General features: G+C 35.7%; 1 protein-coding gene across 7 annotated transcripts in view; it reads right to left on the bottom strand.

The window, feature by feature from the left end:
• si:ch211-212k18.6 overlaps positions 1-14,579 on the bottom strand; it is a 53,993-nt gene that overhangs the window by 8,715 nt on the left and 30,699 nt on the right. For all 7 annotated transcript variants that reach the window (XR_012383225.1, XR_012383226.1, XM_073908254.1 and 4 more), the window contains 8 exons: positions 13,319-13,659; positions 11,989-12,122; positions 7,995-8,123; positions 6,067-6,314; positions 5,357-5,522; positions 4,183-4,378; positions 655-785; positions 414-541 (listed from right to left, as the gene is read on the bottom strand). Coding sequence is in view for 5 of the 7 variants with exons in the window: in XM_073908254.1 (XP_073764355.1) it covers positions 414-541; positions 655-785; positions 4,183-4,378; positions 5,357-5,522; positions 6,067-6,314; positions 7,995-8,123; positions 11,989-12,122; positions 13,319-13,659 (1,473 nt within the window). In the remaining 2 variants the exon portion in view is untranslated. The remainder of the gene's footprint in view (positions 1-413; positions 542-654; positions 786-4,182; positions 4,379-5,356; positions 5,523-6,066; positions 6,315-7,994; positions 8,124-11,988; positions 12,123-13,318; positions 13,660-14,579) is intronic.

Below are 14,579 nucleotides of genomic sequence, written 5' to 3'. Positions count from 1 at the left end.
TATGACAATGATTATACAATACTATAATCATTTAAATACCCTTAAAGACTTTCAAGAGACAACAAACTTTTCATCCCCAAGGTTATTTAGATTTGGTAATCTGATATTAAAACAGTAAATGTCTTATTATATATCCTACTAAATGTCCTATTAAATAAATGCTGAATTATAATGTCCTTGTAAAATGACTTTACTGTTATTTGTGATTTTGTAAATATATATTGAATTACCAAAAATTGTTTAGGTCATGTGCAAGCATTGCTCAATAAGTCAATATATTGATTATTGTAACACACTTGCATATACTTGTACTTTTAAAGAGTACATTTACACCCAAAATCTATACTTTGCGATTTTTATTTTTATTTTTTTATGACATTTTATACTCCTGTGTTTATGTACAGTTTTAATACCTGTCTTCTCCTTTGAGGGCATAATATGTGAATCCGTGTCCATGCTGAGGAGCAGGCTTTCTTTGTAGGACGTCTTAATACGTCCTTTAATATAGCCAGAGTCCAGATCCCACAATATCAGATGATCCCTGCACACCACATATCCATGCAGCCTCGTGATTATTACTCAAACTAGACTAAGCAATATTGTAATTTTCTGTTTCTATCGAATGAGGAAGTAACAAAATGATGTAGTTCTTACCGTGTTTCTGAAAGGCCCAGCAGTATTTCACCCTCCAGGAGATGATAGTCCTGCTGAGGACAGGGCACAATGAACAGTCCAGTTTGTTTCTTGATGTAGCTCTTTTTCAGAAGGTCATACACCAACAGGGTCTGCAAAAAATAGGAAGTGTAACAGGAAACGGTTTGTAGACAGTAAAATATTTGAGTAATTGTACCCAAAAATGACAATTCTGTGCTAATTTTGTCAGCTTCACATAATTCCAAACCCATATGACTTAACTTCTTCTGCTGAATATAAAAAAGATAGTTTGAGAAATGTATTTTGTCAAAATATACAGTATTTTTAGTGAAGTTTAATATATTAAACTAATTTCGTACGTGCTCATGATTGACCCAGCTGGCTCATATTAGCTTATCAGGATTCTCCAATCAAAGGATCCTAAGTTTCTATATATATATCTTCTTTTTCTCTCTACAACTATCTTCGTCTTGAATAAGCCCCCCTCCCCCCTTCTTCCACCTTTATCCAGAACGTGGGTTTCTAAATATGCTCTACATTATAGACCAAATAAACCTATGTCTCTTTTACTAGACGTCTCGCTCTCAGGAAGTTCGCCTTGGCCTTAGCTTCGGGGAAGTTTTGAAATCGCCCTGAGCTCAATCTCCCCTCGCCCTGCAAAGGGAGGGAGCCCTGGACTCGAGGATCCCTTGAGCTCAGGGCTCTCTCCCGGGACGGCATGCCAAACAAGCTGTTTTAAGTCATGAGTTAAGTATAAACTCTTAAATAATTGTTTGGCTGCCTGCTTTTTTATTGCCAAACTTGTACAATAACAGGTAAATAAGACAATTATATCTCTTAAGTGTAAATATAACATGCAGAGGAAAATAAATTATAACAATGACAAAGAAAATAAAGCATAATGCTTGGTTGTCATAATGCTTTTCTTGTTTTTAGTAAATTTAAGAGAGGAAACAAATTGAGAATAACAAAGGAGATTTAAGCCATTTCTGCTTATGAATAAAAAAAATGCATTCAATATAAAAAGTGTAACAATATATTCAAAAGATAAGAACTTAGCAAATGCTTTGATTTTCTTTTTACAAGTGTTGTCAATTTCCTGTAGAATCAACAGTAATTTACTGCCAGCAGTTCGCCAGAAACAGCAAATCAATAACAGCAAAAATACCGTATTGACATCCACAGCACCATTTATCTTGCTGTATATCTATTGACAGTATTGCGTATCTTTACTATAAACTATGCTGTCATTTTCACAATGCAACATTAGAATACAGTAACATACCGCATATTGTAACTGTCCTACCATAAAATACAGTTAAATTACAGTTAAATACTGTGTCATTTACAAAATTCATTAACAGTGTGGAAGTGAATGATGATTCAATGATTTGGCTCACTAACTTTAATCAAAAACATATTTTAGTTGATGCAAAAAATGTGATTTTGTGCAAAAAAAAAGGAAATTAATGGCCAAAATTTTTTTTGAAAGCATTATTTTTCAAAATATAAAGTCAATATTTTAAGAAATATTCTTTGTGTTTTTGTCTAAAAAGAAATGAATGGCAAACGAAAGTGTACACACACTACATGAAAACACAAAGTTTTTCTAGGGGGTGAAACAGTGGCTCAGTGAATAGCAGTGCCGTCTCACAGCAAGAAGGTTGCTGGTTCGAGTCCTGGCTGAGTCAGTTGGCATTTCTGTGTGGAGTTTGCATGTTCTCCCCGTGTTCGCGTGGGTTTCCTCTGGGTGCTCCAGTTTCCCTTGCGAGTTCAAAGTCATGCACTATACTGTAGGTGAATTGAATAAACTAAACTGACTATAGTGTATGTGTGTGAATGAGTGTGTATGGATGTTTCCAGTGCTTAATTTGTGAATTGCGAGATCCCGCAACTGATCGGGGTAACGGACCTGGCATGTTACCCGAGGATGGAGAGGTGAATGAGAGTGTATGGGTGTTGACTAAATAGATGACTAAATCCCTTTTCAGACAACACAATTGTTATTCTTTGTTATGACAGTCAGTTAATCAGATTTTGACTAGATTAAATCTTGACATAACATGGGTACAAAATATACAAAAATAACTTTATGATTAATCATTGCATGACATCTATGATGCGCATGCTGTCGTCAAGTATTCTAACACTAACATTGCTTCAAATTAAAACTTTCTGTAGACTACAGGTTACTTTAAAAAATACATTCATATGAAAAGTCATGCATCGCCACAAATAATGGGAAACACTGTGTCACTATTGAATATAAGGAGTGGTTTTGCTAATTCAAGTACTCATCAGGCTGCTGAAGACCTCGTCCAACAATTGCACACATTTATCTTTTTGTTTTCCCTCAATGACACATACATGCTAGACTTTCTGTGTTGATTTTGTGAAGCATTGGTTGTCCACGGCGTCTTAAAAAGTTTAAATTATCAAAAACTGAATTTAGAATTTTGGTAGTAAATGTTGAATTTTGATGATAATAATTATAATTATAACAAAAGTCTTAAATTTACTGCAGTATTGTCTTGTATGTCTTATTTAATATACATACAAAATACACTTATGATAGTTTAAAAATAAAAAAAAGATTTAATATTGTTTTAAAGAAATATTACGTTGAAAAAAAAAATTGCATATATACAACTAAAGCTAGCTTGTTTTGACAAATATTTAAGTTTTTGCTAATAATTAACTAAAATATTTTTTATTAATGTATTATTATTGTATTATTTAATTTATTATTCATTCATTCATTTTCCTTTGGCTTAGTTCCTTCATTCATGGGGGATCAACACAGCGGAACGAACGGCAAACTATTTCAGCAAATGTTTTAGATGCCCTTCCAGCTGCAACCCAACACCCTGGGAAACACCTATACACTCTCAATACACACATACACTACGGCCAATTTAGTTCATTCGCCTTCTGCATGTCTTTGGACTGTGGGGGTAACCGGAGCAAGCGTAGGAAACCCACATACACACACATGGAGAACATGCAAACTCCACACAGACTGACCCAGCCAAGAAAACCAATGACCTTTTTGCTGTGAGGCAACAGTGCTAACCACTCAGCCTTAAATTTATTATTTTATAAATCATTTTTTGATAGGACAAATTAAAATCTTTTTCATTTGGGCTATTTGGAAAAACTCCTTAGCATTTGCCCTGTATGAGTCTAAACTTTCATTCATAATTCTCTTAAAGATGTCTTAAAGTCTTACATTTTAACTCAATGAAACCTGCAGAATCCCTGCTCGTGCACTATGACACACTACACAAGAAAAATCTTGTTTCTCGACGGTCAATTGTTGTTTACGTTCAAATCCTACATAAAGTAAATTGTGCAAAGCTTTAAACAGTTTTGTGTATTCTGAACATGGCTTTAATGTTCTTTTTGTGTAAACTATATCTTTAATCGAGTAGCTTAGCATATAAGTCCGAATATTTGTGTAATAGTACATCACATGACAAGAAATATACTCCGTACCTTTGTAAAATGTGATGTGTAGCACAGAAGTACCTGGTAAACAGCTGCGTCAGTAAAGTTGGAGGTAGTTAGGTCTGACAGTATGTAGATTTTCAGGTCTCGTATTAGAGCAATGTCTGAACTTGAGAACAGGCCATGCTCCACCTGTACAGGACGACCCTTCAGTCGCACCCGAGCCACATTCCAGATCCTCACTGTACCGGGACGTGTACTTCGACACACTACATACCTGATTCAGAGGAGAGCTTTACTTCAAACATATGACTTATAAAGACTTTTTTCAATTGTATTTTATTAAATGTGTATAAAACTAGTCAATGATGTAAGATGTATTGCCATTGCCAATGAAACTGCTATTTATTTGTGTTATATGGGATTATCATTTAATAATACTTTGTTGCATATCTGTCAACCTTTCAATCAAAAAACAGCTTAGATTTTATATTGATAAAAATAGTTAAATGTGTACAATTTTAAAAAATTATAAATATTTTTTAATAAATGTATTAAATTTTGAAATAGTTAAAAATAAATATTAACTATTATTTAAAAAACAGAAAAACAGAAATTTGTATCACAAAGTAAATTAAAACAGCCCATATTTATTTTATAAAAAGTCACGATTAGCAGAATTATACAAGAGAAATGACAGAAAATGTCTTAAAGGGATAGTTCACCCCAAAATTAAATTTTTATCATAATTTACTCTTTGCTTGTTCAAAACCTTTCTGAGTTTATTCCGTTGAACACAAAAGAAGGTATTTTGAAAAATGCTGACTTGCACAGTAATTTTTTTCCTACTATGGAAGTCAATGGTTCCCAACAACCAGCATTCTTCAAAATATCTTATGTGTTTAACAGAAGAAAGAATCTCATAAAGCTTTAAAACCACATGAAAGACAATAAACAATTATCCAATTTTCATTTTTGGGTGAACTATCCCTTTAAGATTGGCTTGGATAGACCTTCAATTAAAAAAATAAGAACCACTGAACTACACTGCATTAATATTACCTAAAACATTTCATAGTACACCCTGTTATGATAAAACGTCACTAAATAGTCTCTGTAACAGCAACAGAGGCCATCAAAGTTGCTTTATAGGAAAATGGCTCCAGATATGGTGATTGTGAAAAAATATCACCTACTGTCTATCTCAGTGTTTACAGAGATAAACCACATGCGAGCTGAGCAGTGGACTTTGTACCTCGGGTTTTTCTGCATGGTCACAATCTCTGCTGTGCCGTCAATGTGCACTTTGTGCACATTATATGTGAGTGTTTGGTCATTAATTCTGGATCCCAAGTTCCACATGCGTAAAAGTCGCTCCCCCACACAAAAGCCCACACAGAACCGCAGGTCAGAACACTCTCCTGTAACATGGAGAATTCAAGTGAAACATACTCTATACAGATTAATGCATTTCACTACAGTTGAAAAACAAACATAACTGAAATGATTATTTCATAGCAATAAAATGGATGGCAAAGTATAATGGTGTTTGCTGTAGCTCAGTCCTGGAGAGTCGGTGTCCTGCAGATTTTAGCTCCAACGTGCCTCAACACACCTGCATGGATGTTTCTAGAAAGCCTATAAGAGCTTGATTAGCCACCCTAGGTGTGTCTGATTAGGGTTGGAAGTAAACTTTGCAGAACACTGGCCCTCCAAGACCGAGTTTGGGCACTCCTGCTTTTAAGGTATATCATTTGTCCTAATGATGTGGTTTAACTGCATGTGAGCTGTTAGAGTAAATATATTTGAGGAGTCAATCTCCAAGAAAAAAATAATAGTTTAGTATAATAATATATATTCTGCATTTAAGTAATGAGTTCAGCCATGTGTGTATTTTTTTTTTGCCAAAAGAGTTGTGCGGTTTAGTGTTGGTGACAATAATACTGAACTTGTTTATTGACTAACCGTGTGTCATTAGGCCAGGAAAGCGTGCAATGTGTTTATGGTCTTCCGTCTCAATGTTCCAGATAATAATTTCAGTGGTGCCATGGTGAGGGGCGGGGCAGAAGGCCACAATGTGGGACCCGCCTCCTGCAACGGTGACCTGGGAAATGTAGTCCTGACTGCAACCCAAGATGGAGCGCAGATACTGGAAAGATTCAGCGCTGAAGAGTTCAATATGAATGATTTCACTTTGTCTTTTATAGGGGTATCTGTAAAAACCAAAGAGACGTATATAGTGAATTTATGTCAGCAAAAGATATTGCTGTTAATTTACCAAAGATTTTTGGCAACATTTTTCAGCAGTAAAACATTAAAGATGAATTCAAAGTACTGGTTTCAGCTAGAAATCTGTAACCCGTTCACATTAGTTTAAAATATTCCCGCTGACCCCCTAGTGTGGGATTTTTTAAAAGTGGGCATTATTTAGAATACGCCGCTTTCAAAGTTTCCATGTCGAGGTAAATTTGAGACGTGACCTCCACCCAATGATTTATTGCTTTTTTTTGTTTATTTTTTCCCATTTTCTACAAATATTGACAAACATCCTAAAATATCTGATATTTCAATTTTCAAATATGTGAAAAAACCTGTATTTGATAGTTTGAACAGCTTAATAATGATCATATTATTTGATCTATGACAGATGATGGGCACTGCCATGTTAGCCCGCGCTGCAGTGTTAAGAGCTGCTGGATTTTCAACATGTTAACTTATCAACTTCTCCCAAAACACATACACCTAAAATAACCTAAAACAAAACAAAATTTATTAGTAAACACAAAATTCTACGGTACGGTACAATAAATTCTACTGCTCTAAATTTGAATTTATACGGCTCAGTGCATCCATTGCGAGAAAGTCGATGTGAATTTAGTAACTGATCACAAATGCACTAAACATTCTGATCACACCTGATGAAACGCTCCAGGGACCAGCCTAGATTGATCACCTCAAATCAAACACTCTAGTGAGCAGCCTAGACTGATCACACCAGATCGAACACTCTAATGACCAGCCTAGACTGATCACACCAGAACGAATGCTCAAGTGAGCAGCCTAGACTGATTACACCAGATCGAACACTCTAGTGACCAGCCTAGACTGATCACACCAGATCGAACACTCTAGTGACCTGCCTAGACTGATCACACCAGATTGAACACTCTAGTGACCAGCCTAGACTGATCACATTGGAACGAATGCTCAAGTGACCAGCCTAGATTGATTACACCAGATCGAACACACTAGTGACCAGCCTAGAATGATCACACCAGATCAAAAGCTCAAGTGACCAGCCTAGACTGGTCACACCAGATTGATCACTCTAGTGACCACCCTAGACTGATCACAATAGAACGAATGCTCAAGGGACCAGACTAGACTGATCACACTGAAACGAACACTCAAGTGACTAGCCTAGACTGATCACACCAGATCGAACACTCTAGTGACCAGCCTAGACTAATCACACCAGATCGAACAATTTAGTGACCAGCCTAGACTGATCACACCTGATCAAACGCTCAAAGTTAACAGCCTAGACTGATTACACTGGAACGAATGCTCAAGTGACCAGACTAGACTAATCACACTGGATCAAACGTTCAAGTGACCAGCCTAGACTGATCACACTAGATCGAACACTGTATTGACCAGCCTAGACTGACCTCACTGTATCAAAAGCTCTAGTGACCAGCCCAGACTGATCACACTGATGTGACGGCAATGTCAAAAGGCTTGATGTTGTCATAAGGGGGAAAAACAACAACTACATGTTGGGTGAGTCAATTAACAACTATTTGTTTAGCTTTTATTTATTTTGAGCAAATTATCACTTTAAAAGTTGATGCCAATTTTCACATCTAAATGGATTATTCTTTTAGTGTTACCTGCAGAAGAGCAGTAAATACTGAGAGCTGATCTCTACAGCTTGTATTGCCCCTGCAGGGTGCTGAGCTTTCAATGTGGAAGACACAACTCCACATTTAGCATTGAACACCGCCGCCTCTCCTCCGTTCCTACAAATGAGAAACAGAGCAAGAAAGAAATATGAGAAAGCAAGACAGTAAGCCTCAGCATTTGTGGTCCGTTTATCAGTCTAGCAACACTTCAGTTTCCATAGCACCTAATCGCAACATGTAAACAAACCAGTCTGGTTGTCTTGCTTTCACTTCACTACTAGACTCGACTAGATTTTTACTAGATTTATCTGTTCTTTACCATTCAGAGGTCTCATAGATAACATAATTTAAATAACTCTACTGAATATATTTTAAATGTAATGTATTCTGTTGATTCAATAGCTGAATTTTCACTACTCCTGTCTTTAAATGACACCTTTCCTGCTCTTTTAGGATCAGTTATTACTGGTTTTAAATCATTATTAATGTTTCTTAACTGAATTGCATTATGCCATGTTCAAAAAAGAATAAAGCTGAATTATGCTACAACAACTAAAACATTTGTTCAGATGATCAGAATCAAAGTTAAAAGTCCCTTATCTTCCCACTTTTGCACCTTAGGAGAACATACAATTGCAAACTTTCCCAATTCTTTCACTTATCACTACTTCTGGTGTTCAGTAATTTGGGCATCTCTTCCGCAGGTCACGTTTCTGAACCTAAAAGGAGTAGCTGAGGTCTAATTTAGACAGGGTGCTTGAATATTCTCATGACGTCTGCAGCTTCAAATCTGCTGAAGTATAAAACCCCATTTTGCAGTTTTCAGATTTGGAGGAAGTTTTGATGAGAGTGTGTTTCCACAGTATAATGAACTCTTTCATCCAGTGTCTGATTCCTCATAATATGACTTTTTGGAAGATTTTTTGGCCCCTTTACAGCAGAGTAGAGAGGAAATGGGAAATTGCCAGCATTACAATAGACTGAGTTTTAGAAATACAGAGGTCAACATACGGAGTTAAGAAAGGCATTCGGGGACATAAATCCCGCCTTCTTTGATCTTATTGGCTGCCTCAGTTATTTTGACAGATATAAGCACTTTGCCCATTGTTCAGCTCTGATAGGAAAGTTAGTTCTTGGAGAGGTACAATGTTAATATTAGGCTATTATTTTACAACTAATTAAAGTTTCATTATTTTAGATATAGCCATGATAAAACTATTTTAAAAATGCCTTTTTTTTTTTTTTTTAGCTTATATACATTTTCTCCTGATTTGGTAAATGTTAACTCATACATTCTGTAAAAAAAAAAGTTTTTTATGTCAGATGTAAACTCCAAACTGGGGATGAAATCAGATTTGAGTGTTTACATCTTGCAATTTTGACTTCTTTTTCTCAGAATTGTGTCTGTTTTGCGCGATTGTTTTTTACAATTTTAACTTTTATTCTCACAATTCAGAGAAAATTATTTTTTTAGATATAAACTCTGAAATGCAATGCATAAAATCCCAATTTATCTAAAAAATAAATTGAATTAAAATAAAATAAAATGTAATTTTGGAATTACAAAATAAAAAAGTAACATTTTGTCTTACAATTGTGCATTTGTACACTCAAAAATTATGTTTGTTGCTTGTTTAAACTGCTTGTTTAAAATTAGCTGAAACAACACAATTATTGAGATATTGACAACTTAATTGATTTATGTTCATTCCACTTAAATTTGTTAAGTTAACTTAATCGATTTGTGTTAGGACAACATGAATGAACTGAGTGGAACTCTGCATTTTTTTACAGTGTATCTTGCAATTCAGACTTTTGTTCTTAAAATGATGCTACCATTGACTTTCTTTAGAAGTTTTTAAATATTTCGATATCAGAATACTGACCTTTTTCCTCATAATTCAGAGAAAAAAAAGTTAATTTTGTCAAATATAAACAAAAATATAATGCAAGAACTCAATTCTGACTTGTTTTTTCTATTATTAGTTTAAGTCTGCATGGTAGGGGACGAGATATTTTTTCTGTGGATCATTCCCTCATAGCAAACTAACGCTGAGAGTGGTGTAACACAGGGCTCATTCAGTAATAGCACAGCTAAACAGATGTGTTTTTTTAGTCTTGTTGGAGCACATCTGATCATTTCTGGAAGCTGATTCCAGCAGTAGGGGGTGCAGTAGCTGAAGGCGTATTCAGCCTGCTTTGACAACTATTGAAATTTCTAGTTTATATGATCCTAAAGATCTGATGGATCTGTTATGTTTGTATTCAGTCATCATATCTGTAAAGTATTGAGGTCATTGGGGCCATTTAGTGATTTATAGACAAGTAATAACACTTTAAAATCTATTCTGAATGTAACTGGGAGCCAGTGTAGAGACCTGAGGACAGGCAGATGTGCTCTGAATTTCTGCTTCTGGTCAGAATCCTGGCAGCAGCGTTCTGCATGAGCTGCAACTGTTTGACTGTCTTTTTGGGAAGGCCAGTGAGGAGGCCGTTACAGTAATCCATCCTGCTGCTGATAAAAGCATGAACAAGTTTCTTTAAGTACTCACTGGAAACAAAGCATCTGATTCTTGCAATGTTTTTGAGATGATAGTATGCTGATTTACTTACTGCTTTGACATGACTATTGAAACACAGATCTGACTCCAGAGTCACACCAAGATTCTTGTTGTTTGACCCTTTGAGCCACTGTACGCATTCACCTTAAGAACCTCATCTCTGTTCCCAAATGCAATGACTTCAGTTTTCTCTTTGTTTAACTGAAGAAAGTTTGGGCGCATTCAACTGTTCATTTCATCAATGCATTGGCAGAGAGTGTCAATGGGGCCTAAAGTCATTAGGCAGTAAGGCTAGGAAGATCTGAGTGTCATCAGCATAGCTGTGGTTGGAGATTTAATTATTTCTCATTATTTGGCTCGGTGGGACCATATAAATGTTTAACAGAAGAGGTGCCAGAATTGACCTTGTGGGACTTATTCTATTAGTAGAATATTGTGGCTGAAGCCTTCACACTGATGTAAACGGAAAAGAACTGCCACTCCAAATGCACCAACAAATGGTCAGAATTTGATTAAAGATTACCAAAACAAAACAATTCAGGGGATTAACTTAAGAACTAAAAATGTGTGCTAATAAACATAGTAAATTTTGATTTATTTTATTTTATTGACTTCAAAATCTTGCTATTCTGATGCTTATTTTTGTTTAGATTTGCAAGTTTTCGCTCTCCAGTTTTTCTCATAAGTCTGATTATTTCTCACAATTTTGAATGCCAGTATATGAAGATATGACATGAACTTTGAATTGTGGATAAAAAAGTACTTTTAAGTCATTTCTTGCAATTCATGCAAAGCTATAAATCCTTCACTTTTTATAGAAGGCTGAATTGTGAGAAATAAACCTTCAAATGTGAAAAAAACGTCAAAATTGTGAGAGAAGTCTTTTATTTTTATTCTACATCCGAGACACAAGAAGAGACACTTTTGTTCCTTAAATGAATGCCTTATGGCTTTGACAGCTAATTTTAATAACAGTTTCAAATTACTAGTCGACCCAGTTGGGTGTAATTGCGTACGTGTTTTAATCACATTAATAGTAAAGGTTCATTACTTCTTTCAATCGTCGCTCCTGGATAATCCTTGCATTTTAATCATGCATTGAAATACGAGATAGATAAACCGCCTTCATTCATTTTTTTAAATAGCTACAGATTTACAAAACCAACAAAGGAAACCAGTAACATAAACACACACACAAACACATACACTCGAGAAGCAGACTTTTAAATAATACATTGTGTGACCAGACAATATAAATCAGTCCAGGAACAGTGTCTTTGTTTTCACACATGGCTGGAAATTAGATATGCGCCGTATTGTTATGTCAGAGCTCATCTTGTTATTTAAGAACAAAATACTTTAATGATTAATTAATGTTGATGTGCATGCGTGTGTTATGTGCGTGGTAATGTGCTTGTAACCTGTAGGCGAAGAGAACGTAGTCTTTAGCAGGTTGACGGGAGACTACAATTGACTGGTCTTTGTGGATGGGCTCAAACTCCAGAGTGAGGTTTACACAAAAGAGCAGCGAACAAGACGACACAAGATTAAATACCTGAATGAAAATAAGAGAGACAGAAAGAGGAAGTAACAACTGAAATGATAACTGGCCATTTGTTAAGTGAAACCTTACTACTACATATGATGAAATATGCAAATGGTAGAATAATCCATTACAGTTATGGAAAAAAATGTAGACACCGCTTGGAAATTATTAGTTTCTCTGGGTGTACTATTGGTTTGCGTTAAATAATAATAATTTTATTATTATTCCACAAAGGTCTGATAAATATTTTTCAAAGTAAAAATAAATAAATCTGGTTCACATGGACTTTAACAACATATACAGTTATTAGTTGTGGATGTATGGATGCCAGTACATTATTCTGTAATTTGTTTTAAAATTTAAGGTTTTGAAAAATTGAATTTGAAAAATAAAAATAGTTTTTGCTCCAGTAGAAGTCCTCACCATACTGCAGCCTTTAAATGCTTATTATGCACATTCTTAATCTGTTCTACACCATGTCAACATACGTAGGCAAATACAGATAGATACATGTTCACCCATATATATCAAAATCCAAATAGTCTTAAAAATATATATATATATAAATAAATTGAATAGATAAAAATAAAATGGAGGGATCAAAAAAATTTTCACAATATACAACAATCTAGCCCATAAATATTGCTGGAAAACTACTAAACTACTAAACTAAACTACTAAACTACTAGAACTACTAAATCTGTCACCATGTGGACTACAAAACCTGTCATGCACCACAATCTCACACCGGTTCCGGTTTTCAGCAGCACAGACACATACACACCAGTTGCTGAGTCTTGTTTAACTGTTTTGTGACATTACAACAGGTTTCCTTTGCCTTGCCTAGACATGTTTGACCCTTGCTTTGTTCTGTTTGTTTACGTTGCTTGCTGCCTGTACTGACCATTATTTGACCACTCTTCTGGATTTGCCTGCATGTATCTGTTTGACCCTGTTGACCATTGCCTGCCTTACCGTTTGCATAATACACCTGCATTTGAATCCTCAACTTCATTGTCCCGCATTCTCACATTACAATGATTAGTTAACCCAACATCACATATTACACAAGGGATTTATACTTGGTGAAAATTTTGCTAATGTTGCTTTGGTCCAGTGTAACACAGTATTTTTTATAGACCATTTCTAACAACAACTTTTTTTTCTAGGCATATACATAAAGTGCAATCTCGCAAAATACTCACCTTAACCATATGACATCCATCATAGAAAATCACCAGCAGCCGTCCATCACATGCAGATGTGACCACAGGAACATCTAATGACTCCTCCACATATAGCACCTTCCCAGAATGCACCTCTCTGACCTGCAGACAGTAGCCCATCTGCAGCACGAGCACAGTGTCATCCAGACAAAGAGTGAGCGAGTCTGCGGCCCAGTCTACTGCGCATCCATGAGCCCTCGGTAGGGCCCCCACAGGCCTCATTTGCTCGTCCAGACGCCATAGATTCAGCTTTCCATCAGACGAGCAGGAAACAAGGTGACGTCCACCATAAGCCAGTGCGGTCACGGCACTCATATGACCTACAGTGGAGATCACAATCAGAACAAAATACAATCTCCTAAAAACATTGAGGTTAGTGCTTGGCCATATTTAAAATTCAGTTTTAAGCATATTTGATGAGTTACATATATTCTGATGCACAGTGTAATAGAATCTTATATATTATTTGTTTGAAAAGCAACATTTATCAACATCAGAAAACATATTTAGATTCTTTCCAGTAATTACCTGACAAAAATCTCCTATCCAAGTTTTAAGAACAATAAATAATAACTTGACTTCTAGTTGATCATTTGGTATCAGAAGTGGCTTGTATGAAAGGCAAAGGCCTCTAGATTACGCTTATTTAGCAAAAACAAAACATAATCATGCCTTGATTTTTAATTATTAAATTAGTACAGTAGGGTCTGACTTTGCTTAGACAAAAGTCTTGTCACTTAACAGAAATAATGTACAATATAGAATATTAAGTCATGCTGCAGTGGAAAAGGAATTAATATTGTGTATGACTCCCATGAGCATGGACGACTGCATCCATACATCTCTGCTTTAAGGAGCTTTGATGTGGAGGCTGAAGTATGAGAAGGAGCGTTATCCTGCTGAAGAATTTGTCCTTTCCTGTGGTTTGTAGTGTACTGGGCAGCACAAATGTCTTGATACCTCAGGCTGTTGATGTTGCATCCACTTTGCAGATCTCTCGCACACCCCCATGCTGAATGTAACCCCAAACCATGATTTTTTCCTTTACCAAACTTGAATGATTTCTGTGAGAATCTTGGGTCCACACGGGTTCTAATAGGTCTTCTGCAGTATTTGTGATGATTGGGATGTAGTTCAACAGATGATTCACCTAAAAAAAATCTACCTTCTGCCATTTTTCTAAATGATCAACTAAAAGTCAAGTTATTATTCATTGCTCTTACAACTGGAATCGACAACA

Source organism: Danio rerio, chromosome 7, assembly GCF_049306965.1.
Source record: "Danio rerio strain Tuebingen ecotype United States chromosome 7, GRCz12tu, whole genome shotgun sequence".
Classification (NCBI taxonomy): domain Eukaryota; kingdom Metazoa; phylum Chordata; class Actinopteri; order Cypriniformes; family Danionidae; genus Danio; species Danio rerio.
The sequence above is the reverse complement of the archived record's forward strand: the minus strand, read 5'-3'. Positions and strand labels throughout refer to the sequence as shown.